This window comes from Lepidochelys kempii, chromosome 4 (genome assembly GCF_965140285.1).
Source record: "Lepidochelys kempii isolate rLepKem1 chromosome 4, rLepKem1.hap1, whole genome shotgun sequence".
Lineage (NCBI taxonomy): Eukaryota > Metazoa > Chordata > Testudines > Cheloniidae > Lepidochelys > Lepidochelys kempii.
Genome location: NC_136383.1, coordinates 87,393,752 through 87,420,249, shown reverse-complemented (window position 1 = coordinate 87,420,249; position 26,498 = coordinate 87,393,752). Strand labels below are relative to the sequence as shown.

The 26,498-nt window shown below is 40.7% G+C and overlaps 1 protein-coding gene across 2 annotated transcripts in view; it reads right to left on the bottom strand.

Annotated features, from left to right (window-relative positions):
• Positions 1-26,498, bottom strand: part of LOC140910602 (rho GTPase-activating protein 7) — a 152,949-nt gene that overhangs the window by 21,450 nt on the left and 105,001 nt on the right. The window contains exons 2-3 of one of the 2 annotated variants that reach the window (XM_073341954.2): positions 13,542-13,613; positions 10,745-10,826 (exon numbers count right to left, since the gene is read on the bottom strand). In XM_073341954.2, coding sequence (XP_073198055.1) covers positions 10,745-10,826; positions 13,542-13,613 — 154 coding nt within the window. Of the gene's footprint in view, positions 1-10,744; positions 10,829-13,541; positions 13,614-26,498 lie in introns of those variants that run through there. The other variant, XM_073341955.2, reaches the window with a different exon arrangement.

The following is a 26,498-nucleotide window of genomic DNA, read 5'->3' as shown; positions in this document are numbered from 1 at the left end:
TATTCCCATTTACAAATGGGAAACTGGGAGTAGAACCCAGGTCTTGACTCTCAGTCCTGTGTCTCCTTGCAATAGACTGTCCTGTCTCCAAGTGACAAAGATTACAGTGCACACCACCATTCCAAAACATCACTCCATGTTGTCTTCAGAGTAATTATTCTGTCATGAAACTTGTGGAGTCTGATTCCACTGATACCAGCTTGACACTTGTATAACTTCATTGGCTTCCATGCAGTTACTCCTGATTGTGTAATGGAGAGCAGAATAAGGCTCACTGGTCTTTAGACAAGTATCAGAGGAAAGCTGACATTCTGGTGTGTGAGGCCTTACCAAATAGATATTGAGTCGGAGACTAAATACAACAGACCCTGAGGAGGGCCCTACTCACATGAAAGTGTTTCTGCCTTAGAGTAAAATTCAGAACAATTTTGTCTGAAGAGTGTATTCAAATTTATTTTTAATTCCTCCTTCACACTCTCTCGCTGATCTCCTCTCAGAATGTTATAGGGGACATTTTTCTCTTGCAAAACATTGATGGGATATGTTGATTCTCTTTTTTGGATAACCTGCATTGTGCTAATGTTATATATTCAGTGTAGTTTTTAAACTATCAACATGAAAGAAAAACAAAAAATGTAATGGAGTTGTTCACAAATAACTTTTACAACAGGGCTCAGCTATGTGATTGTGACTAACCCTCCTTTTTGGATTGCATAACAGCAATTGTTAATTTAATTTTGAAGAAAAATTAAAACCTTTCTTCAAAATATGAATTCCCAAGTGTTTAGTTGCAAAAAACCAAACTAAACTAGCTTTTTTAAAAGCATACCTGCCCTACTGTGAATAAAATGTTAATTACTCAAAACACAGGTCACGGTATATCTTCCAGAGGAGTAAACACTATTTGGCTTTTCTTTAACTTTTGATTTATAATTTGGAACTCCTGGGCCTCAATCCAAAGCATACTAAACTTGGCCTTCAGTTCTGTTTCATGTAACAATCTGTGAATTTTACAGTATTGAAGCATTTGCCTCATACAGCAAAGAAGCTGCCACTGAGTCCCCATATCAGGTTTTATCTATTTCCAGACTGTTGCATTTAACTAGCCTGACCACTTTGATCTGTCAGGGGAAAAACATATTTAGGGCCTGCCTGATAAGTGACTCTTTGATTTCACAAAGATTATATTGTAGCCTGCCCTCCCCCTCATTTAAAATACAACCCTTGAACAGCTGAATGAGATAAGCGTAGAGACTATTTCTACAGAGATCCTTTTAAAAAACAACAAAACCTCCAACCCCTCACAAACACAAATATGAAAGCAAGTTAAGATCATCCCTTTATGAATGAGATCAGTTACAGGAACAACCAGGCATGTAAAGATTCCGTTTCAGATCTGACATGTTTTCATTATAAAAACAGTTTCGTTTTGAAAATCTAAATGCTCTACAGAGATGTCTCAGATCTGTGTGTTTCATTTAACAGTCCCATAATCACACCTCCAGCTTGTTTATACAGGGCGAGACACTGAAACCTTTAATCATGTTGCATAGTGGTGCCTTACTCTATAAGTAGTTCCACTGAATGAATATTATATATAAATACACATGCACCCACCCACCCACCCATATTCAGGTTACAAAAACCAAACACTCAACGGTATGAAATGCTGGGATTAATGTTGCCTTTGCAACCTTAATTCAGCCCCCATATGTATATGCATTATATGATCACATACTATTTTTCCATAGGACCCCTGTCTCATTCAGTGCATAAGATTGATGGTGCTCAATTAATGAGCAGCTAGTCAGTATTTTGTTTTGTCCTCATTATTCAATGTGTGGCCTTAGGTCTTATTTCCTGCACACTATTCAGAATTATTTGCCAGAAGCTGGGAATGGGCGATGGGATGGATCACTTGATTACCTGTTCTGTTCATTCCCTCTGGGGTACCTGGCATTGGCCACTGTCAGAAGACAGGATACTGGGCTAGACAGACCTTTGGTCTGACCCAGTATGGCCGTTCTTGTGTTCTTATTAATTTCCTCATGGACTTTTCTATGGCTCTCATTACTATAGCATCTGACAGGTTTCAGAGTAGCAGCCGTGTTAGTCTGTATCCGCAAAAAGAAAAGGAGTACTTGTGGCACCTTAGAGACTAACACATTTATCTGAGCATAAGCTTTTGTGAGCTACAGCTTACTTCATCGGATGCATGCAGTGGAAAATACAGTGGGGAGATTTTATATACACGGATTTTATATACACTCTCGTTACAGTGTGTATGGTAACACCCACTGTTTCATGTTCTCTGTGTATATAAAATCTCCCCACTGTATTTTCCACTGCATGCATCCGATGAAGTGAGCTGTAGCTCACGAAAGCTTATGCTCAAATAAATTGGTTAGTCTCTAAGGTGCCACAAGTACTCCTTTTCTTTTTGTGAATACAGACTAACATGGCTGCTACTCTGAAACCGGTCATTATGCAAGGCACTGAATTTAGCCATATGGAGTGGAAATCCATCAACTTCATGAAAAAACTCGTACAGATACAGACAGACATCATCTTCCTTTCCAAATGCAAACAGATGGACATCGTACCAAAAGGACTGAAGGTAAAAAATCCATTACAATCTACATACCACACAGATTATGCTGACAGATTGTGCCACACACTCTCAAAGAAACTGCGGAACCACCTGATCAACATCCTGTACAGCAAACAGGGAAAGATTAAGAAAGAGCTCTCAAAACTGGATACTCTCATAAAAAACCAACCCTCCACACAAACTTCCTCATGGCTGGACTTTACAAAAACTAGACAAGCCATTTACAACACACACTTTGCTTCTCTACAAAAGAAAAAGGACACTAAACTATCTAAACTACTACATGCCACAAGGGGCCACAACAGTGGTTCCCTTAACCCACCCAGCAATATTGTTAATCTATCCAGCTATACTCTTAGCCCAGCAGAAGAATTTGTCCTATCTCGGGGCCTCTCCTTCTGCCCCTCCATCCCTACGAACGTGATACAGTTCTGCGGTGGACTAGAATCCTATTTTCGACATCTCCGACTCAAGGAATATTTCCAACACACCTCTGAACAGCATACTAACCCACACAGACCTTCCTACCAACACTACAAAAAGAAGGATTCTGGGTCGACTCCTCCTGAAGGTCAAAACAACAGACTGGACTTCTACATATAGAGTGCTTCCGCACGTGCACGGGCTGAAATTGTGGAAAAGCAGCATCACTTGCCCCACAACCTCAGCCGTGCAGAACACAATACAATCCACAGCCTCAGACACAACTCTGACATCATAATCAAGAAGGATGCCAAAGGAGGTGCCTTCATCATCTCGAATAGGTCAGAACACGAACAAGAGGCTGCTCGGCAGCTCTCCAGCACCACATTCTACAAGCCATTACCTTCTGATCCCACTGAGGGTTACCAAAAGAAACTACAGCATCTGCTCAGGAAACTCCCTGAAAAAGCATAAGAAGAAATCCGCACAGACACACCCCTGGAATCCCAACCAGGGGTATTTTATCTGCTACCCAAGATCCATAAACCTGGAAATCCTGGGCACCCCATCATCTCAGGCATTGGCACCCTGACAGCAGGATTGTCTGGCTACGTAGACTCCCTCCTCAGGCCCTACGCTACCAGCACTCCTAGCTATCTTCGAGACAACACTGACTTCCTGAGGAAACTACAATCCATCAGTGATCTTCCTGAAAACATCATCCTAGCCACTATGGATGTAGAAGCCCTCTACACCAACATTCCACACAACGATGGACTACAAGCCGTCAGGAACAGTATCCCCGATAATATCACAGCAAACCTGGTAGCTGAACTTTGTGACTTTGTCCTCACCCATAACTATTTCACATTTGGGGACAATGTATATCTTCAAATCAGCGGCACTGCCATGGGTACCCGCATGGCCCCACAGTATGCCAACATTTTCTATGGCTGACTTAGAACAACGCTTCCTCAGCTCTCGTCCCCTAATGACTCTACTTGTGCTACATTGATGACATCTTCATCATCTGGACCCATGGAAAAGCAGCCTTTGAGGAATTCCACCATGATTTCAACAATTCCATCCCACCATCAACCTCAGCCTGGACCAGTCCACACAAGAGATCCACTTCGTGGACACTACGGTGCTAATAAGCAATGGTCACATAACCACCACCCTATACCGGAAACCTACTGACTGCTATATTTACCTGCATGCCTCCAGCTTTCATCCAGACCACACCACACGATCCATTGTCTACAGCCAAGCTCTACAATACAAGCGCATTTGCTCCCACGCCTCAGACAGAGACAAACACCTACAAGATCTCTATCAAGCATTCTTACAACTACAATACCCACCTGCTGAAGTGAAGAAACAGATTGACAGAGCCAGAAGTTACCTACTACAGGACAGGCCCAACAAAGAAAACAACAGAACGCCACTAGCCATCACTTTCAGCCTCCAACTAAAACCTCTCCAGCTCATCATCAAGGATCTACAACCTATCCTGAAGGAGGACGCATCACTCTCACAGATCTTGGGAGACAGGCCAGTCCTTGCTTCCAGACAGCCCCCCAACCTGAAGCAAATACTCACCAGCAACCACACAACAAAAACACTAACCCAGGAACCTATCCTTGCAACAAAGCCCGTTGCCAACTGTGTCCACATATCTCTTCAGGGGACACCATCACAGGGCCTAATCACATCAGCCATACTATCAGAGGCTCGTTCGCCTGCACATCTACCAATGTGATATATGCCACCATGTGCCAGCAATGCCCCTTTGCCACGTACATTGGCCAAACTGGACAGTCTCTACGTAAAAGAATAAATGGACACAAATCAGACGTCAAGAATTATAACATTCAAAAACCAGTCGGAGAACACTTCAATCTCTCTGGTCACTTGATTACAGACCTAAAAGTGGCAATACTTCAACCCAAAAAAACCCAAACAAACTTCAAAAACAGACTCCAATGAGAGACTGCTGAATTGGAATTAATTTGCAAACTGGACACCATTACATTAAGCTTGAATAAAGACTGGGAGTGGATGTGTCATTACACAAAGTAAAACTATTTCCCCATGTTTATTCTCCTCCCTCCCCCTCACTGTTCCTCACAGGTTCTTGTCAACTGCTGGAAATGGCCCACCTTGATTATCACTACAAAAGGTTCCCCCCACCCCCATCCTCCTCTCTCACCTGCTAGTAATAGCTCACCTTACCTGATCACTCTTACAGTGTGTAAGGTAACACCCATTGTTTCACGTTTTCTGTGTATATAAATTCTCCCCACTGTATTTTCCACTGCATACATCCGATGAAATGAGCTGTAGCTCACAAAAGCTTATGCTCAAATAAATTTTTTAGTCTCTAAGGTGCCACAAGTACTCCTTTTCTTTTTATAGCATCCGAATCTGTCTAAAACGTTTAATATTTATTTTCACAACACCCCTATAAACCGAGGGGGTGGTATTCTTCCCCTTTACAGATGGGGAACTGAGGCACAACAAGATTAAGGTTAAAAAAAAAGTGTCCACTAATTTGGGGGGACCAAATTTGAGATACTTAGGACCTGATTTTTTCAGAGTACTTAGCATTAGAGCATTGAAACACATTGCCAGTGGGTTTCACAGGTATCTGATGACAGCAGAGGTGTGGGGAGACTCGGAAATAATGGGTTCCGTTCCAAGCTCTAGAGGGAAATGTTCTCTAGTGAGCACAGACTCTTCCGACTGTTCTCCCCTGTATAGACCTCTTCTGCCTCATCACTTCCAACGTGCCCCTCCCCTCACAATCTTCTCCCCTCGCCCCCATCCCAATCTCCTTACTCAACCATTCCCAATCCCTTCTGGCTTCTTGTCCTCAATCTTCCTAGCCAGACCCAGTTTTCCCCCTTCTAGATCCTCATCCAATCGGTCTCTCTTTTCTCCCTCTTGGCCTTTAGTTGTCCAACCCCCCAGCCTACAAAAATACTTCTTGGATATTGAGCATTTAAATCCTTTAGGCACACTCAGCCATAAGGTTTAATAAATTGCTGCTGGGCCAAATTCTGCCCTCAGTGATGTTTATGAATAGTGTAACTGAGGGCAAAATTTGGCCCACTACTCTGTGTTAAAGTAGTGGTTCCCAGTCATTAATACAGTATGCTTAAATCCTGGTACTTCAGATTTTTGTGATTGGGATTTAATCTTTTCCACCATACCTCGATGAGTCTCTATGCTGGGTCATCATGTGCCTTCACTGCCTGCCTGCTTCCCATTCATTTGTGCGTACTCTAACCTGCAATGGTGGTTGGGTAGACTCCAAACTCAAAGCTCAAAGGAGCTGCAAGCACTAGTCATGTTGGTCTGCTACAATAATCTTAGTTGGCTCAAAAGTCTGGGAGCCCCAGGGTGTAAGTATGTTCCAATCTCTCTTATGCAGCTATGCCTGTGTGTAGCCACTACGGTGGTGGCGCTTTAGAAACCCCCAAAATGAGACACAGATAAGACAGGATTTCCATAAGAGTCTGCTACAAAATTTGTACTTCGGTAGCAACATCCTTTAGGACGAACATGTTTCAGGACCTTGTTTCATACACACATTGTATGCCCAGTAGCCCTTTGAAGATAAATTCCTAGTCACTACTCTACAGAGCTTCTTAAGAAACAAACAAACAGGGCTTTGCAGACAGTAACCACCTGAAGCATCCCTGGCAGATTAGGATATAATCCCTGATGTTATCTGCTAACCATATGTTTCATGATCAGTAACAGACTGTTTTCTAATTATTTCCACTGTGTTGCTATTAAGTATCATGAGCACTGTATGCTATCTCTATAATCTTGATTTTATCTGGTAGTTTATATTGTTCAGGGAAGCTAGTAACACAGGAACAACATTCAACCTTGCCACTAAAAAACACTAACGTTCAGGTTTGAGCAGTATATACAGATTAGAGATCTGTCCAAATGATAAAATTGGGATCTGAAACTGGGCCTTAAATTTGGAAGTGTTTGGATCCGGGGATTTGGTTTGGACCCATTCCTGCTAAAATGTCAATATTGGGCACAACTTAAAGAGATAGTTTTTAAAAACTTGGATGCTTGACTTAACACTGGGGACGTAAGCCCCTGTTTAGGCAACTAATTCAATGGCCTGATTTTCAGAGGTGCTTAGCACCTGCAGATCCCACTAAATTTGTGCAGGATGGGGCCCTTAGATTGTAAACTATATGGGGGCGGGGCCTTTTCTTCATACCCAGCTGTAAATCATAGAATCATAGAATATCAGGGTTGGAAGGGACCCCAGAAGGTCATCTAGTCCAACCCCCTGCTCGAAGCAGGACCAATTCCCAGTTAAATCATCCCAGCCAGGGCTTTGTCAAGCCTGACCTTAAAAACCTCTAAGGAAGGAGATTCTACCACCTCCCTAGGTAACGCATTCCAGTGTTTCACCACCCTCTTAGTGAAAAAGTTTTTCCTAATATCCAATCTAAACCTCCCCCACTGCAACTTGAGACCATTACTCCTCGTTCTGTCATCTGCTACCATTGAGAACAGTCTAGAGCCATCCTCTTTGGAACCCCCTTTCAGGTAGTTGAAAGCAGCTATCAAATCCCCCCTCATTCTTCTCTTCTGCAGGCTAAACAATCCCAGCTCCCTCAGCCTCTCCTCATAACTCATGTGTTCTAGACCCCTAATCATTCTTGTTGCCCTTCGCTGGACTCTCTCCAATTTATCCACATCCTTCTTGTAGTGTGGGGCCCAAAACTGGACACAGTACTCCAGATGAGGCCTCACCAATGTTGAATAGAGGGGAACGATCACGTCCCTCCATCTGCTCGCTATGCCCCTACTTATACATCCCAAAATGCCATTGGCCTTCTTGGCAACAAGGGCACACTGCTGACTCAATCACTAATCTTTAGTGTATACAAATAATAATGCCTCCCTTTGAAGTAAGGCAAGTATTATATATTTCAGAGTGAAGTGTTTACCAAAAGTTTTCCAGCAAACATTTAGCACTACACTCCTTGACTTCTCTTCATGTTATAGTTTTCAATAGGGAATAATATTTATACAATCAGTCTGTGATTAAAGTTTTGCTGGTGGTTTTCCCTGCTCACATTATAAATTGCGTGTCCCTGTTCTTTGGGTAAGAGAGTTATTTGAAATGCTGCATTAAATGACGTATAATTCTGATCACTTCTACTGTACGTGTTTTCAAAATGTATGTTCTGATTTAATTTCTCTGTAAAATGTGCAATAAGCATAAGAAGATAACAAGGATTGCTAGTAGCACATCAGTTGACATGGAGAGTTATATTCTCAGCCCAGGGCACAGGAAGTCTCACACACGCACACCTTCCATTACTTTGTTACTGTCAATTGCATTTGGGTGTTAACTGAACATTGTGCTAAAAATGCAAGAGAATTCCCAACTACCAAGATTTTCAGCCAAGATCTAGTGACAGATTTATAGCTCTGTGACAACAGCTGTAAGCCCTTTCCTAAATTAATTATAATGTTTACAAAGTGTCTTTAACATCAGTCAAAATAAATGCAAAAAGCATGAAGAAATATAGCACATTAATTCCAAACCACATTAGCTAGAGGTAGTCTAGCCAAAGATATTTAATTGACTTAACAAAATTTAACCAAGAGTGTATGATGGAACCCTAAAGGAATACAGAATTTGATAACCTATTAATATGGGGCAATATTTATAAAGGATATGTAGCCAAATTCTGATTTCAGAGTTGTTCCATGGAGTTATTTGGTTTTATTTCATGGTTAGTAGAGTCTGAATATGTCCCCCAAAATTTTAAACTTAAATCAAAAACATTCTTCATTTGTACAATACTGCCAGATCAATCACAATGGCTTCAAAACCATGTTATAGCCTTCAAAAACTCTGTCCTTGGTTTCACTGTTGTATATAGTAATCCCATTAGGCTAATAAGCAAATTATATTGTATATTATATTTTGAAGACTAAAGCAAATTAGTTATTTTACAACAAACAGCCATATGAAAAAGGGGATACTTTTGCAAAAAAAATAAGTCTTCTTGAGTTGGTTTTGTGATCAGAAGGCTGTTTTGTCAGATTCCATTTCCTGAAGACTTGTAACTTATCCTTAAGGTAGGAGGCTACAAAAGCAGAACCTAAAACTTTACGGATCACATGAGCAGGGAATGTCATAGCTTAATACAGAAAATAGTCTTACTTTCATTCAGTGAGAGAGAGAAACGCTTTCCTGCCCCCCACATAAATAAATAAATAAAAAAAAATCCAGGTTAAGATAATACTTAAGCAAGAGAGTGTTGAATTCAAAATACATTGGTTTGGCTACATTTTTTTTTCCTGGCAAGGAAAGACTATATTTCTGGGAATTTTTTTTTTTTTTTTTAAAAACCACATCACTGTGCTTTCTGTTAAATGGCCTGACGGGTTACAGAGCATATAAATGAGCATTTGATATGCAGTATATTGCATACTGTGTGTGAACTTTTCATTTTCATGACATCCTCAATGAATGTGAAATGAACTTAATTTTCCTTTTCTGTGTCTCAGCTTAAATCATTTTAGATATTTCTGAAGTACTTTCTATTCTAGCTGGTGCCTTTTTCTCTCCCCTGTGCTGGAAGGACAGCATAGAATTGCACCAAAGTTACAAACTTCTCTTCAGGACTTGGTTTTAACTCTGTAGAAGCTGATGACATATGCACGTATTGGCCTATAGTGTTCATTTGACTAGAATGCTGGAAAGCTGCAGTAGTGAAAGGCAGGAGTAGAAAAAATTACCAGACTTACTTTTATTTAGCTCGAGGCAGATATGAAAGATGAGTGATCGGGCGCTACCCCAATGCAAGAAAGTGAAATCTTACACTGGAGAATGGAATTGTGTTGTAGTAGCCAGGCAAAGTACTAACAAACTTCAACAGGACTTTATTTTTTTTAAAGTGGAAACCTCTTTTCCAAGCTGCTGCTGCACCCTCAGTAGCTCTCCCTCAGCCTCTTCAACTCCTCCCCCCTCCTTCCTGTTCTTTCAGACTCCGAACAGCCAGTGCTCCCAATTCTAGTAATTGCAAGCAACAACTAAACACCACAAATTGGTTTTTAACTGTGTCAGACTAAGACGTTGTAACAGGGTGGTTGGCTTTGTAGTCTAGAATACTTAAGGCAGAATTGCTAATGCCTTACTCATTCTGGTGATCAGTTACTTGCATGAGTGGTCAAGCCGAGTTTAGTAGGACTACTTGTGTAAGTAACTGCTCACCAATGTGAGTAAGGGATTAGCAATCTGTCTGTGATTAGCAGTAGCACAGTTCTCAGAAAATCATCCCTGTTCACATTTGGGATGGACACCATGATACAGCGATGTTAGCAACAACCCTGTTTAAACACAGTTTTAGCCAGCATAGTTCTGATTCTGCTGTGGCTTAATAATTCAAGAAGAGGTAGTCAAATCAAACAAGGAATTAAAAAGACTGGGAAATATTTATCATGAAGATGGCCACTAGTTGCTTTTTAGCACTTTTCTTTAAAATAAAAAACCCAAAAATATTTATATGACTTTTTAAAATTAAGATATTCTGGCCATGGCTACTGGATAACAAAAGTCCTCAAAGAGATTATTAATTAGTAAATGATTCAGTTGAGGTTATTCTTATCCCACATAAAGTGCTTTCTTGCAAAACAATATATTTCACTTACCTGCATAAGGCCTCAATGGCATCTCTGTCCAGAAAGTCATGCTCTCGCTTGACTAAAGTGATGTCAATGGGAAAAAGGAGATCTGAAAGAAACAAGAGAGATGGACAATCAAAAAGAACCTTATTCCCCAAATTTACTCATTTCAAAGCAGCCAGCTGTCTCAGAGTCAGCTCACTAAGATGCAGGCAACCAGCTCCTCCAAGATAAATTGCATGTCTTACCATTTCAAATGCCAGAAAGATATTTACCCCTCGTGTAGAAACTTTTGCATGTAGCTCTGATAACTGATATAAGTTCACGTGCGTCACGGAAAAAATATTGAGCAAAGCACAGATGAAACAAGGAAAGAGAGGCAGCAACAAGCTGAATGCAGCCATCTGCCTGTTGTCAAAAGCTGCAATTGAGTCAAGCTAGCCTAGTTTAAAACAAATATTAGCACTTTGATCAAGCTTGTATACCTCACATTAAAGCAAAAGGTCATCAAAATCAAAATCTCTGGAAAACAATCAAACTCAAAATCTCTGGCTTTTAATCAAGCAATTTAATAGTCTGTCACTGTTACGACATTAAGAAGATAGGAACTGCAATTAAAAAAAACCAAACTGCTAAGAGCCCTATGCTGTTTTCATTCCCTAAAAGATTGTTTAGATAAACACTTTGGAAGAGCAAGGAGGAGGAAACAATGTTGGCAGTGTGCTGGAAATTTACTACAGCTCTGAAACAGCACCCAAATATTATTTACTGTCTTCCACAGATTCCTGAATGTCACAAGTCCTGATCCTGGATTCCTTGCACAGCCAAAATTCCCACTGAAGCCACTGAAAGTTCTGAGTATTCAAGTAATGTATGAACAGGGGCTAAAGCTACTGCTGCAGCTGTATTGCCTTTCTGACCACACAGATTTTGTAGAATAAGGAAAAGCAATTTTGTGTACAAACAATTTCCTAGAGATTCGGCATAACAATAAAGCATGATCAAAATGACCCTCAGAAGCACTAAGTTGCCTAAGAATCCAAACTTTCCAAATGTAAATCCCTGCCCCCTGGATTTTGACAGTATTGAATCTACAGTCCCCAAGCACACGTCCCAAGAAAGTATGTTCTTCGCACCGTGTCAGCACCAAAAGAGAGGAAACATAATAGAAGGAAATTTCATTTCTAAACAGGCAAACAAAAAAATTGCCAACCGCTGTCTTTGCGACTGCTATTATTTTCTCACATTGCCAATGCAGCTGCAAATTAAAGCTCAAATGGATCATTTTTCAAGAGGGCCAGTTTAGCACTGGCTTCAATTTCCTACCATTATTCTCTGTAAATAGTGGATTGTCTATATACAGTGTTAAAACTAACAGCTGGGGATTTGGTTTTATGAATAAGAAGAGGCAGCTATGACAGTGCTTCATAACTTTGCTAGGATGCAAATAACTTTTATAAACAAAAACCAGACAAAACCAAGGACTTTCACTGCATCTTTTTAAAAACAGACTTTGCATTTTAGTGAAAACCAGACGTAGCTTAAAAACGCTAAGCCAAATCCTGAGGTGCTTATCAGACAAAACTGCCAGTGAAGTCAGAGTTTTGCTGGAGTAAGGACTTTGAAGAAGCGGTGACCTAGAGTAATCCCTCCCTCAAACATACTGGCATTGAGAGTCTTGGGAATTGAAAAATCTCCTCAGGGTTTTATCTTTAAATTAGTGTGCGTGCGTGCACTCTCTCAACCCCACAGAATGAACCCTGTCCCCCAAAACCAACTCATGCCAGAAAACACACAGGAAGCAAGGACCATCCATGAGGAGCCCAGGTGCTTACATACTGACATAGGTTCTCAGTTCTCTCTCTTTTTCCTGGCAGTGGCTCCACCGGAGGGTCTTCTCTGGCTACAGCTGCTGGTAAGAAGTGGGATTGGACTGGTGGATCCACTGTTGAACAGATTCAATGGGTACTGTGTGTGCATGAAGGGTTGGGCACAGAAGCTATGGACGCTACTGCAGTGAAGGACTGGGTTCCAAAAGCTGTCCACCCATGAAGGACAGTGGTGGAGACATCTCCTGCCCTGAGGTGAATCCCCACGAACACAAATAGTATAATACTTCTGCATATTGAAGTTTGTTTAATTTGGCCCATTAACTAATCCTCACTGAGCTCTGAAGTATTTGCCTCAGTTTCCCCCAACTCTGAAACAGGGGTAGAGAGGTCTCCCCCCACCCATGTAAATTAGTATCAGAGTTGGGACAAGAGGTCAAGTGTACTCGGATCTCAGTCCTGTTCAGTCCTCTAGACCAGAGGTTGCAAAACTATGGTCAGTGAAGCATTTGCTGGGTAGAGTGTTGATTACCCCTTCTTATTTGCAGCTGCTAAAATAGCATCAGCGGTGCCAAAAATGAATGACAAACTTTCTTACATGGTCATTAATTCTTACATGGTCAGTAATTAATTGCTATAAATGCCATAGGCATATTATGAGATCACAAATGGGAGGGGTCCATGAGTGTCATTAAAATCTGGCTAAGAAAAACTTTGGGAATCCCTGCATTAAACTAAAGATCTATGAAGGGAAACTATTTAAAACTGCCACCATGTCGGAGTGTCTTTGTAGGTTTTGGTATAAACTCACCAACTTGTGTGTTTGCATGTGGTGGATGGTAGATACCAGCACAGTACAGGATCTGATAGTGATTCAATTCTTCACACCCCACTCTAGTTCCATATTTGACACTACATTTAGAAATGAATTATCCTGTCTAAACAATAAAGCTCTCATAAATTGATGACACAGAAAAATCAACTCCGCTACTTACCTTCGTAAAGCTGAGCATACTGTGGGAACCCTGCTGCTCGTAGCCAATCACACGCTTCCTTAGCCTCAATTTCTGGAAGAGGAGAGGAGCAAAACATCCTCTGGTTAGTCATTTGCAAAGCAAAAAGTTATTTTGTAAAATTTCCTTTGCTATGGTTACAAAATGAGCATGTAAATATTCAGCAAAATCCTAGCTGAAATATAGCTTATCATTCTCCAGGCTTTGTTGTTTCATGTTTGATTTGCCTTTCCTTTTGTGACCAAACTCAGATACTGGAACTACATTAATACTCATCTCATATTTACAAGGTGCTCAATGCCAATATTTAAATAAAACAGATGAATGCTGTTGGTATTATGGACTATGCTGTGCAGGTTTTGTTAAAACCAGAGAAACCAGGGTGCAGTCAACGTGAACAGCATTAATTCAATAAGTCGTGTAATCCCTTGGCACAGCTATTCTCTCTAGTCAGAAATACCTAATAAAGCTTATAATACCCTGTGCTTTAACATCATGTAGATAATACTGATAGACCAAAAGCCTAAGAACAACTGACACATTGTGTTGCAGCTCACTCAAGCTTATATTTACTACTCAGTTAAAACTGAGCAGCACTGGACGTATCCAAGCCATTTATGAATTACACTGTTTGTAAGCAAATTATTCTCCCTCCACCTGAAAATACCAGTACTCTTCAAAATGAAATAATTCACAAATATGCACATGACACTGGGAGAAAGGAAATGTATATACTGATTAAGGGTTCTATTTTCTTGTCAAGCATGTCAATATACCTAATTAATTTGGGTTCTTTATCCCAGAAGAAATAGAGAAGTTAATGTTTCAATAGGTCACAAGCCAGAAGAATGTAATGGATGTTAAGTTCAGCTCTAGAAGAGCATCGGTTATGGATTAATCAGAACTGTATGGAGCTAGAAGAGCTCTCTTTCAACTAACAGGAGAATCTGAATCTAGTTTTGCTCTTCTAAACGCTCAGGAAAATGATAAATTGGGTAATATTTTAGTATCTTGCTTAGAATTGATCATATCTAGGAGGTAATGGTCCATAATGAGAACTAAAAGAACAGTACTGGTAATTCATACACTCCATAGCAAACTGTCGCAGCTTGTTAACAAAAGAATCAAAGGTCAGGATTCTTACTAAATTTGGTTAACCAGAAAGCCAAACTTAAAAATTCAGTGAATAGTGGTGATTTACTGAAGCATTTTCTCTTATCAGGGGCTTCAAGTTTCTGGTCCATTTTTATTAAAAGAGATTAATCTCAAATTGATTAAATTGGGCAAGTGGGGGAAAAAAATCAAACCCAATTGCTTTGATGTTGAAGATAATGTGTGGGGATCACTTGCCTTTTTAAGCTCTGCATATACGCACTGCAAACCTAATAGGGTACACAGAAGCACTGTCTTTGCTTTAGTTTTTGACAATAACAGCTAATACAGAAATAAGAATTTGAAACTTATTGGTGTGAGAGGGGGAAGCGAAAATAAACAAACTCCTCTGTTACTGTCCAGTCCTGTACTGTTCCAGAGCCGTTCCAATACATGTAATGTGTTTGGCTCTTTAACATTTTACTTGATCAAACAGGTGGTGAGCAATCAGAAATTCTTAATGTTTATCCAGCCTTGACTACATTCAGGACTTCTTGATGAGCCAGAACAAAAAGGCTTAATTAGACACAAGTGACTAGACAATTTTGCCACCTACTTTGACTAGATACCATTGCTATCAGTACATGCCAGGAGTTTAATACAGTTGCTTCAGAATACGAGTTACAGCACATAGGTCTGGTAGCAGTGGACTTAAAACAATGCTTCACTTGCATACTTAAAATCATAGTATGCTTTTGGCACACATTATAAAATATTCCTAAAGATGCGCACACGAAGTCAAAAGAAATCGTGAGACTCTTTTGGGTTTCCAAAACAATTTCACTTACTCTGAGCTTCCAGATATATTGCAGAATTAAAAAGTAAGAGCTTTCTGTTTTGCTGAACATAGTATACTGCTGCTCTGCTAAGATGCACATCCAAATCAAGACACTAAGGAGAGCCAGAGCACAACATTCAAGATAGATAAACAAACAGTAAGAAATCCCTGCTCACTAACAAAGCCAGGCAAGTATTTGTGCAACTTGTGTTTGTTTCATCTTCGGATTAAGGGACCACATGAGAACAAGCATATGAAGCCACATCCACCCAGCTATTCAATAAGAAAAAAAATTACTTCATTTCCAACTATAAAGCATAAGAAACTTGGGGCTTTACTCAGTGCTGGATTTTAATTTAGGCAGAGTCCAGTGGTACGTGAAAGGATGCTGAGAGAAATCTCACACAAAGTTATTTCGAGACTGGTCTTGCTAAGGGCATGAAAGGCAACAACAAAATATTAATGGCCTCATAGAAAAGAGGTTCCGATGCAATGACATATTAAATTATTAATCTGAAATAAATTCTTGAAAATATTTCAAAAACCCAGTAGTTGCAGTATTTCTCATTTTCATAGGTTAGATCCTGCAGTATTCATTGGATTCAATGGAAGTTTTGCATGATTAAAAGCTACAGAATTGGCCAGGATTTTAAAGGTATTTAGGTGCCCACAGATGTAGATAGGCACCTAGCGGAATTTACAAAAGGATCAATGGGAGTTAAAAGCCTAGGATTCAGATTTTTAAAAGATAATTTAGGCACTGCAGAGCTCAGTATTGCAACATCTAACTGATTTGGGAGCCTAAATCTCATTTTTCAAAAGGTATTTAGGCATTAAGAAAGCTAAACCATGTTCTGTCAATTCCGGTCAATAGAATTTTGGTTCCTCAGTGCCTAAAATCACTCTTGAAAATTAAATTTAGACTCCTAAATCAGGTAGGTGTTGCAGCACTGAGGGCAGCAACACCTAAATACCTTTCTCGGGGCTTTGGAGCTGTGCTCCGGCTCCGCTCTAGCTCCAGGCAAAAACCTGCAGCTCCACTGCTCCGGAGCTGCTCTGTGCTCCAACTCCAGTCTCCACTCCAAAGCCCTGCAAAATCTGGCCTCTAATTAGTTATTCTTGGTTTTTCCACAACAGCAGAAGAGCTGATATACAGCACCTGAGTGCCTCTAAATCAAACAGGTTACAATAGTCGACGATGGATGTGAGATACGACCAAATGTTTAATGGCAGCATTCGTTAAACCCACAGACACTGTGCTATCCCAAATCTATCTCAAAGCATTCTGGGAAACTATGGACCACTTCCTTGGCCCCTTTCCAACTGTTTTACACTGCAAATCAGCTGGAAAGCTGCCCTAAAAAGGAAACCAGGAATTCCTCTGAGGTAGTGGAGTAGCTGGCTCTAGGACACCTACTCCTACCATTCTGCAAAGAGCAAGTCAGGGAGGAGCATGTAGGCAGTGAAGCTGAGTGAACAGTATGCCAGCAGATCCTTGGCTGACAGAGTGAGTGGTTCCTATAGGACAGCTCCAGCAGGCAGAACTTAGATCTGCCCTTAGAATGCTCTAAGTAACGTCTGGGACTCTTTCATTACAATTGGCCCAGGATCAGAGGAATAGAAAGGTGGCTTAGGAGGCATCTGTCCCCACTTCAGCATAGCTAGGCTCTATCAGCTAGAGGATGACAAGCAATATAGAACATGAACATCTATTCAAAGAGATTTAAATACCAGGTTTTACAGTATGAGAATCCAGCATCTAGTTTGTGCTGAACAAACAGCTTATTAAACTGCTGATAACAGATCATTTTCACTGCGTTGCAAAGCTTGTTGTTTTACAGAATAATGAATAAATAGATGGATAGCAGCCATTCCTGCCACAAATGAAGTGCGAGCCTTATGGGAAAATAGAAGGCTTTAGTTAAAAAAAACAATCAGTGTGGCACAGCCAGGGTATTTTGTCCTGGGCTGAGGACAACTAAAGTCCATGCCCAGAACAGTTTCTCCTCTCTGACAGAATGATCGTCACTGAGGCTCTAGACATCCCCAGCTGCCCTGGGCTCATACCCAGCTGGAGGTGAAAAGTGAGTCCGTATGAGTGCTTGTCAGAGTAAGTGTGGATGGGTGCATCAGTGCCTGTCTGGGTGCTGGGGCACAGAGACAAAAGGAAAGGAAGGAGCTGATGGGAACGGCCACTGGGATGATGCTGATGGCAGCTGCTGTCTGGAGGCAGCTGCTGAAGGCAGAGGGACACCTGGGCCCCTGCTTCTACATCTTTACCTGAGCCCAGAAAATCCAGATTATAGGCCAGAGCCCTGGTTATAAATGGATTTCTGAGCATATCGTTGATGAGGGCTACCTTAATTAGAAAAGGGACTTCAGGGGGGACACAGGCAAGGAGAGAACTTACACAAATGATTTGAAACCATCTGCAAATCTGCTTTAGTGACACTTGTATATAAAAGCCCTCACAAAATGTCCCACAATCAGATTACCCTGATGAGCCACATGCAGGTTGCCCACCACTGGTTTACAGTCTGACAGACAAGTGGAACTCCTACAACTGTCTGTGTCTCAAGGATGCGCCATTTCCTTTTAAAAGTAAGTAGTCTGCCACTAGCAATAGATTCAAATGCTCATATCAATAAAAAAAACCCATTATTTTAGACTACAAAATTCAGTCTTTTCACAAGGCAAGAAATGTGAACTTATATGTGGCCCTTCAGACAGAATCTGCCCTGTGCTACTTCTCTTTAAGCAATGGAAAGCTTTTGGTGAGAAAAACATTTTTAAAAATTTCCCAATATACAAGAAATTATTTTAGAAACAAAAAATAAAAAGGAAACACAATGAAGTCTTTATTCTTGGGCTTTCTATCAAGAAACAGCAGGCAAATGTGTTAAGGGGGAAACAGGAAATTTTTATTGGAAACAGTTTTATTTTTTAGTCTGTTTCACAAAGCAGACCAATATCTTTAAATTAAGGTTAGGAGTTCCTTTTGTGTGGAGCTGGGAATCATTAGGCCACATTTACACATTTCCTGGGGTGTTAAGATGACCCAGTCCTCTTCCAAAGCAGTACGTACAAACAGGAATTCTTAACCCTCCCTTCATTTTATATAACTTTGCAATGTCTTGATTCCTGAAGAGGAGAGTTTGCAATGCTAAAGCATCAGGGCAAAATCCCTTAATTCTCACATAATTTGACACTGAGATTTCAAAATGGAATGCTCAAGAGGTCTAAAGACTTTCGCTTTGTTGGTACCAGATTATAAAAATCAAAACTGTGTGTAGCCTGATTCAGAAGTTAATTTCTTTTTAACAGGAAAATTCACAACAGTTACTATCTATTTTGAACACAGGAAAGAGTATTTTGATCTATCCAAAACTTGTAAATGGTTTGCAGGTTTTTATAATTCCCATGAATCCATGAACTTCTGCCAAAGGTTTACACACTGGTACTTTTGCAGCCCCATGCAACAAGGTGCAAACCTCATACACCTGCAGAAAGACATAAATCAGCTCCCTTTAAGCACCAAACAGAATGTAAGCAATTATTCCAAGCAGATGGTTTTCCCTGGCTTGAACTCAAGACACCCTTATGATCTTATTCTTTCCTCTAAACATCAGTGAAGCTCTGCTTATCACTCCTTTTGGCTGCATCAAGGTGGTTGGTTTTACAGAACTGCTATGAGGTAGAACAGAATCACCGCTGTTTAATATCAGTGGATCTCACCAAAAGCTTGGTTTCGCTGTTGAAGATCAGAGCCTGGAACAACCCTAGCACATAGATACTTGGGGAGGCTGTGGGGAAAAAAATCCACTTACTCTTTCCTTAATCCACGAGCAGATTAATAGTTCTAATTTAGACTCACTTTCCTGCCCAAAAAATATTTTTTGCAAAATAGTTAACAAAATAACCTTCATGGACTAGCTACTATGAGAGACCTATGCAAAGATGTACGTTAACCAAAACTGAATCCCCCGTGATGCCTCATGATGTCAGATACTAGAACTGATGTCACAATTACTTCAATACATCGAATTCTCTAAGGTACTGGATATATATTGCATGGATGCAGCACAAAAGGATTCTGCTCCTCACAGTTCTCCCATTAAAATGGTTAGCATCTTAATTTTTGGCACAGTTTGGGAAAGTTTCTGGTCAATACCAAACTAGTGTCTTGAACTATTCAAGAAGTTCTGACCTGTTACTTTGCAGAGGATTTGCAGTGGCTCGTACCCTGGCAGAAGATGTCCCATGTTAATGCCTGTCCCCCTTAAGATGCAAAACAACCACTCCAGTGCAATTTGGGAAGCAAACATTTTTCTGTTTATTTGAATTACATTCCTGCCAAATATTATGAAGTTACATCACAGATCCAACATCAGGTTTGATCAGACCATTATAACTCAACCGGTGATTTCCATTCTAAACTTACCTTTCAGGCCAGGATCACCACATCCACAAATTCTCTTTCATAACCTCAGATAAAGTTCTCAAAACTACTATTAACTTACTCCTTAGTATGAACGCAGCAGAGAAATTAACTCAGCGCTGTATACCTTCCAAGAAAGCAACATTGTTTTTTGGCAAGTGTCAGTTTAAAAAAATAAATAAACCCAAAATGTATAATGAAAAATCAGTATTTTATCATAAATCATCTTAATATAAATGTTGAAATCTGTTAAAAATTTCAATGGACAGTCAAACAAAAAATACTTAATTCTGAAAAGCCTGACAAAGGTTCTTGCTCAAAGGTTGATTTTACTAGCATTAATCCATTCTTATTATAACAGTGATAGGACATTAGAGTTAAACTTAATTATACCGTGTCCCTTTTATTGCAGGTGTACACTACTGATAACTTTTAAACACATTATGGGCCAAATTCACCCCTGGTTAATGCCACTGACATTGGATGAATTTGGCCCTTGTGTTCAATTTGCAGGGTCTGAAGAAAAGCTAAAAATACAGCCTTTCCGGAGGTTTCCTCCCTCTTCTGCATCTTCAAAAACACACAAGAAATTTTTGCAAAATGACTATTTTAATACACCCTCGAATTTCACTTTGCTTCAACCTATTTTGATCTACATTCACCAGGGGTGTGTGTCAATCTCTATTTAACTCTGCATGTTTCAATAGTCAAGTCAAACTAAAAGATGCCTGTACAGATTTCTTTGATTTTCACGATATTTCTTGCCAAACATTTTGGAAAAAAAAAAGTGTAAGGTCTTTGAAAGGGAAGATGTGTGGCACCACCTCCTTTCCCTTCCTCAGATTAGCAATGCCTGGGGTTTTCAAACAAACATGCTGCTTTCTAATAATAAAAGCCGTAGAAGGAGGAGGAAAAAAAACCCACTCAAGTATTTCTCGATGAGCTGATGACAACTGAAAAACACTCTCCCTGTGTTATTGACTGGCTTTGTGTCAAGCACTGGAGGGGATTTTCAAGTTATGGAGATATTTGGAACCCTGTCGCAAGGCTCTAACTATGCTGTTCATGTTATGTATAAACCACACCACATTTGGAGAAGCAACAGAAAATGTGTGGAATTCATTGTGGTAACAGAAGGAGAAGAAAGTAGAATGAAAGGAATCAGATTTTTAGGATCCTCTTTTGGGATCCGATATTGATGCTTTCTCTGAAAGCCTGAGTACAATTTTTAAACAGAACTTTTTATAAAGATACCAGCCCCCACTACTTATTCAGAGTCAGAGCGAGCAGTTCATTTCTATAGCTGCTGCTTTAAAATTTACTTACTTGCATAATGATGACAGCCAAATTTTAACATTAGTTTCCAAATTCATTAACCCATCTCTGTTTCTTAGCTCCATTTACTTTTTCCTAAAAATTATAGGAAGATAAATAATATAATAGCTTTTATAGCATATTGATGAGAGCACGCAACACATAAAATATAATATTGACCTCATGCATCAAACGCTGATTAACTCATGCTCAAAATTCTCTTTTCCACAGTCCTTGGTATATAAAATTATTTCAAATGTTTTTCAGGCCAATCTCTCTCTCTTTTTTTTAAAGGATGTGGATTAGTAAAGAAAAGGAAACTGATTTTGATATAAAACGTTTCAGTTTCATTTAAGACCTGATCCAAAGCCCACTGAAATCAGTCTTTCCATCACTTCAAAAGGGCTTTGGATCAGGTGTTAGCCTAGAGCAATCCTTGTTTTCAGAAGTACAAGGGGATAAAGGTAAGAAATCGCCTTATGTTCTATCATGACTGGGAACAATCGAGCTTTTAGTGGTTTATGTGATCTTCCCACATCTGGATAAAACTAATCAACCTGGTATTGCCAAAAGCGATCACTTTACTTTCAAATTTGTCAATGGGGCAAACTGATGTGTACTTGGTTTACTTTTAATAGATTGGAAAGGATGGCGGGAGGGGTGGGGGAAGAGAAATAATATCACTGCTGGTATTTTGGCACTACTCACTGAAGGATACAGACCACTCACCTGTACATATTGTTTCTCTTTATAAAGATTATGAACAAAGCCTGCAAGCATGAATATGTCTCCTCTGCCTAATCCCTAATTCAACACAGATTTATTAGCAGTGAAGAAGCCAGAAAAGCCCATTTTATTCTCCTGGAGACACCGTCAACACACACCACAACTCACAAGTGTAGTTGTACACCAGGAACATCAGCGATTCACAAATATTTATTGCATGTTGGCCACATTAACAGTGTACATCCCTCCCTTCTTACAAAGAGGGCATGAAAACAAGTTAAAATACAGTGTAATCTGATGTACACTTTAACTTTGTAAAAAAAAAAAAAAAATTTAACAAGTTTGTTTAGAAGGGACTATTATAATCTGTATGTTTCCTTTACAATAAACTATTGTGTTCATGTGCTAAAGAGGTTCTCTCAGAGATTTTAAGGAAGGGCTTAAGATGTGGGGACATAAGCTATCCAATGAGCATCCATGTGAGAAAAGGTATGGAAAAAAATTTGGACACTTCAATTTTTATCTGGCCTGATTATTGGTCGAATGATAGGATAGGGCAGTGGTGGGCAACCTGCGGCCCATCAGGGTAATCCGCTGGTGGGCCACGAGACAGTGTTTACATTGATTGCCCGCAGCTCCCAGTGGCAGAGGTTTGCCGTTCCCAGCCAATGGGAGCTGTGGGAAGCGGCGGCCAGCCTGCACTGTTTCCCACAGCTCCCATTGGCCACGAACGGCGAACCGCGGCCACTGGGAGTTGCAGGCGGCCATGCTTGCGGACGGTCAATGTAAACACTGTCTCGTGGCCCGCCAGCGAATTACCCTGACAGGCCGCAGGTTGCCTACCACTGGCATAGGGTGATGGCATGCAAAGTATTATTAAGGAGGAAAAGCAGACGGTCGCCTTTTGTGCGTGGCCACCCAAAGGAGCCATGCTGGCAGGTTCCAGAGTGAGAAACATCCAATCCTTCTCAAAGGACCTTGGAGTGGAAGTGGAGAAGAACCAATGGCTGGAGGGAGTAGTAATCCTCATCCCTGTTCTCCACTCCCACAAAAGTGCCCGCTTACTATGGCATCTGGACATACACTGAAAGACGAACATCAACAGAACTGCCCCCAAAGGCAGCAACAGCAGCCACTCCCCCCGTCCCTGCCAAAAATCCCAACATACAAGATCCATAAGCCTGCATAGTCTAGGCCAAGGCCAAGGCCAAGGCCAAACCAAGAACTTGTTCTGCAAGCAAAAGGCCAGCAACCAAACTCAGGCTCTAGGGGGGAAAAGCAAGAGTGAACAAGTCCCACAGCCACAGAGCCTCCACTGAGAATGCCTGCGTCAAAGCTCAAGATTTCAGATCTAGAGACCACTGAAAGCAGCCCCCAGATGATTTCAACTGTCACAATGGTGACTCAGAAGAGAAGCATCTGATCGCTAGCTAGTCAGGTCTCACTACACCCGTCTTCAGCCTTGCCAATACATGGGCTATTCTATGAGTGTACATGGACTAGCATAGTGGGGCCCCAACCCCCAAACTGGGCCTGTAGGTGCCACTACAATATAAATAAATAATCCTAGTCATGCATTACCACACAATCTTTAACTATGTAGTCCCATACTACTTTTCCCCACACATACATGATCATCAGAATTTGAAGCCAGGCCTTTCAGATCTAAGGCACAGACCTCTTCCATTTTGGTTACACTGTTATTCTCAATGGGGACTAGACCCTAGAGGGGAACGTGACATTCACAAATAGTTGTGTAAGCCATTGGCAAAGTGTATGACAGTGGATATCAGGATTCCATTTCTGGATCTAGAAGTTTGTGGGCTAGTGGTTAGAGCAATGCTTTGTGACAGGCCAACCAAATACACATTTTTGCCACATTCATTCTGAAAAGCAGCATGGCTGAGTGGACAAGACTAAGTTCTGTCATATTAGGGATCTGGTCTCTATTCCACTTCTGACAGAAATGCTCAATAATAAGGGTTTTGAAGAAATATAAACACCGGTCAATGGAAAAGATGAGCTTTGAAATTATGGCCTCCTGGCTCCCAGCTGGATGACCACTCCCTAAAACAAAGGCTATTTGGACAGTAACTCTTTTGGCTTGGTGGTGCTGCAAGACAGGGAGGCTGATTCACCCGGAATATGGCGCATACTGTGAAATCCAGGACCCTTGAAAGGTCTGGGCCCTAAACCATACATACTTTAGGGCTTCAGTATTTTAAATTAGTGTTTGGTACAACCACTCCCATTACCCAAAATGTCTCTTCCTTCAAGAGACATTCATTTAATATATATATTTAAAATGTAGTTATATAGTTTTGATGCTTCCCATGAAAATTGCTCCTTTAAGAGGCCATTCCTTTAACAGATATCAGAGTGGGCTCCACTATTTAATCTGAAGACTAAAAACAAGCTCCTACTACACAAGTTAAAGATAAAAGTACAGATTTTTATTGTGGATAAAAGCCTTTAGACATGGCTGATAAACTCAGGAGCAGTTCCTGGAAGACAGCCTTGCTCACAGAAGGCACTGCAAGGCTGAGATAAGGTAACTTCCGTAATTGCACTTTTAACATGCCAGGCGATAAGTTGGCTTTTCTTGGAGCAAGTATTTAGGAAATAATAGAAACTTCAGATACGTTATGGAGAGAGTTATAATAATGAGTTTCAATGGAGCCAAATAAAGTCCTCTTGAAAAATACCTTGCTTAATATTACCAAATTAAAGGCCAAACCTTGTATCAAGTAAGAACTACAGAAGGGCCTAAATGCAGTGGAGACATTGATCTGTTGCAGGGGGACAGGCAGATTTTGGCACATCTGAAGAAGAGGACTTCATCTAGTGCAGGTGTAACACTGACAGACCCTGGTTGTCAGTGGGCAGGATCGAACCTGGGGCCTCTGGAACTTAAAGCATGAGCCTCTACCACATGAGCTAAAAGCCAACTGTCTCTGAAGAAGTGGGGGTTTTGCCTATGAAAGCTTATGCTCAAATAAATCTGTTAGTCTTTAAGGTGCCACTGGACTCCTTATTGTTTTCGTGGATACAGACTAACACGGCTACCTGATAACTGTCTCTTAAATCAGTCTGCTCTACAGCCTTAGCTAACTCTCTCTAATTGGTCTCGGTGCCACTAGATGGGACAGAACACCACACCCAGAAAGTGTGTGGGTTACACAGGCCCTTTGTTTCTTAGTGTGTATGGGGAGCTTGGGGTGACGTACAGCCCCTGCATCTGTGACACCGGCCATTTCCTCACATAACAGGACATACAAAAAACTCCACGAATGTAACCCTGAAGCTGCAGCAGTTGCCATGGAATAGCTCTCTGGGGGAAGATATGTGTCCACTATAGACTCCAACAGATCTCTTCTATGCGTGCTCTCCTCTGTGTGTGGTCTTCAGCTGTATGCAAAGAGGAGGATTTGGAGGGAAATTTTCAAAAGCACCAAAGCTATTTAGGTGAACAAATCTCAGAGAAAGTCAATGGAAAAGCAGTCCACCTAAATCCCTTGGGTGCTTTTGATAATCTTCCCGTTGGCCATAAATGGGCTAGTGTGGAATGTATTTCTGGGACGAAATGTCATAATCCCATGTCACCCACCACTATCGTTCTCAAAAGATTGACATACACCTCTGTTGGAGCTAGGATACTATTTGAAAGAAACAATCCTTCATAACAAATAATAATGCTTAGTACTTTACACAGTTCTACCCACCCACAGATGTTAAAGTGCTTCTTAAAGGTGTATATCACTATCCCCAACTTTAAGATGGGGAAACTGAGACAGAGAACTTAAGTAAGTTGGCTCATGGTCATACAGGACCTGATTCAACTACTTTTATATGCGTGTCAAGCAGTACCTTATTTCACAAGTAGTCACAGTGATTTCATTGGGTATATTTGCAGGGTAAGGTAGGTCAGCATGAGGTCCACAGCAAGCAGAACCAGGAAAAGAACCAAGACTTCAAAGCTCAAGTCCTGTGGCCCATTCATGCATCTCATCAGTAATGAAACACAGGTTATGATTTTCCTCAAACAGCAAAAGACTAAAGATATATCATAGCAACTTATTCCAGACTCAGAAGCAATTTTATTGGAGACATAGTATTCACTAGAGGGTGAAAGAACAAGTTAAAAGTTGTGGTCAGATCTTTGGCCTAAATAACATAACCCACTCCACTAATTCAGTCAGTCTCTGTTGGAAAAGCAACAGCCTTCACATTCCTCTATATTCATCAGCCTTGGAGTAAAAAATAAACAAGACCATTTTGACATCTTGAACCACACAGAATTATTTACAGTCTACCTTAGCCTGCAAAAGCACACGGATAAGTCAGAAATATGCCTGGAATTGCTAACTCGTTACTGGGATTAGTTGGTTTGACATTCATGGTCGCTTCTTGGATCAAGAGCTTACAAGTTCTGCAGTTCATCTCAACTATGACTAAGCTTATCTTCCCTTTAACAGGTCAAAGAAATAATTCCAGAAATGCCCTGCTGATTTTGTCAAATTTCTTACCTATA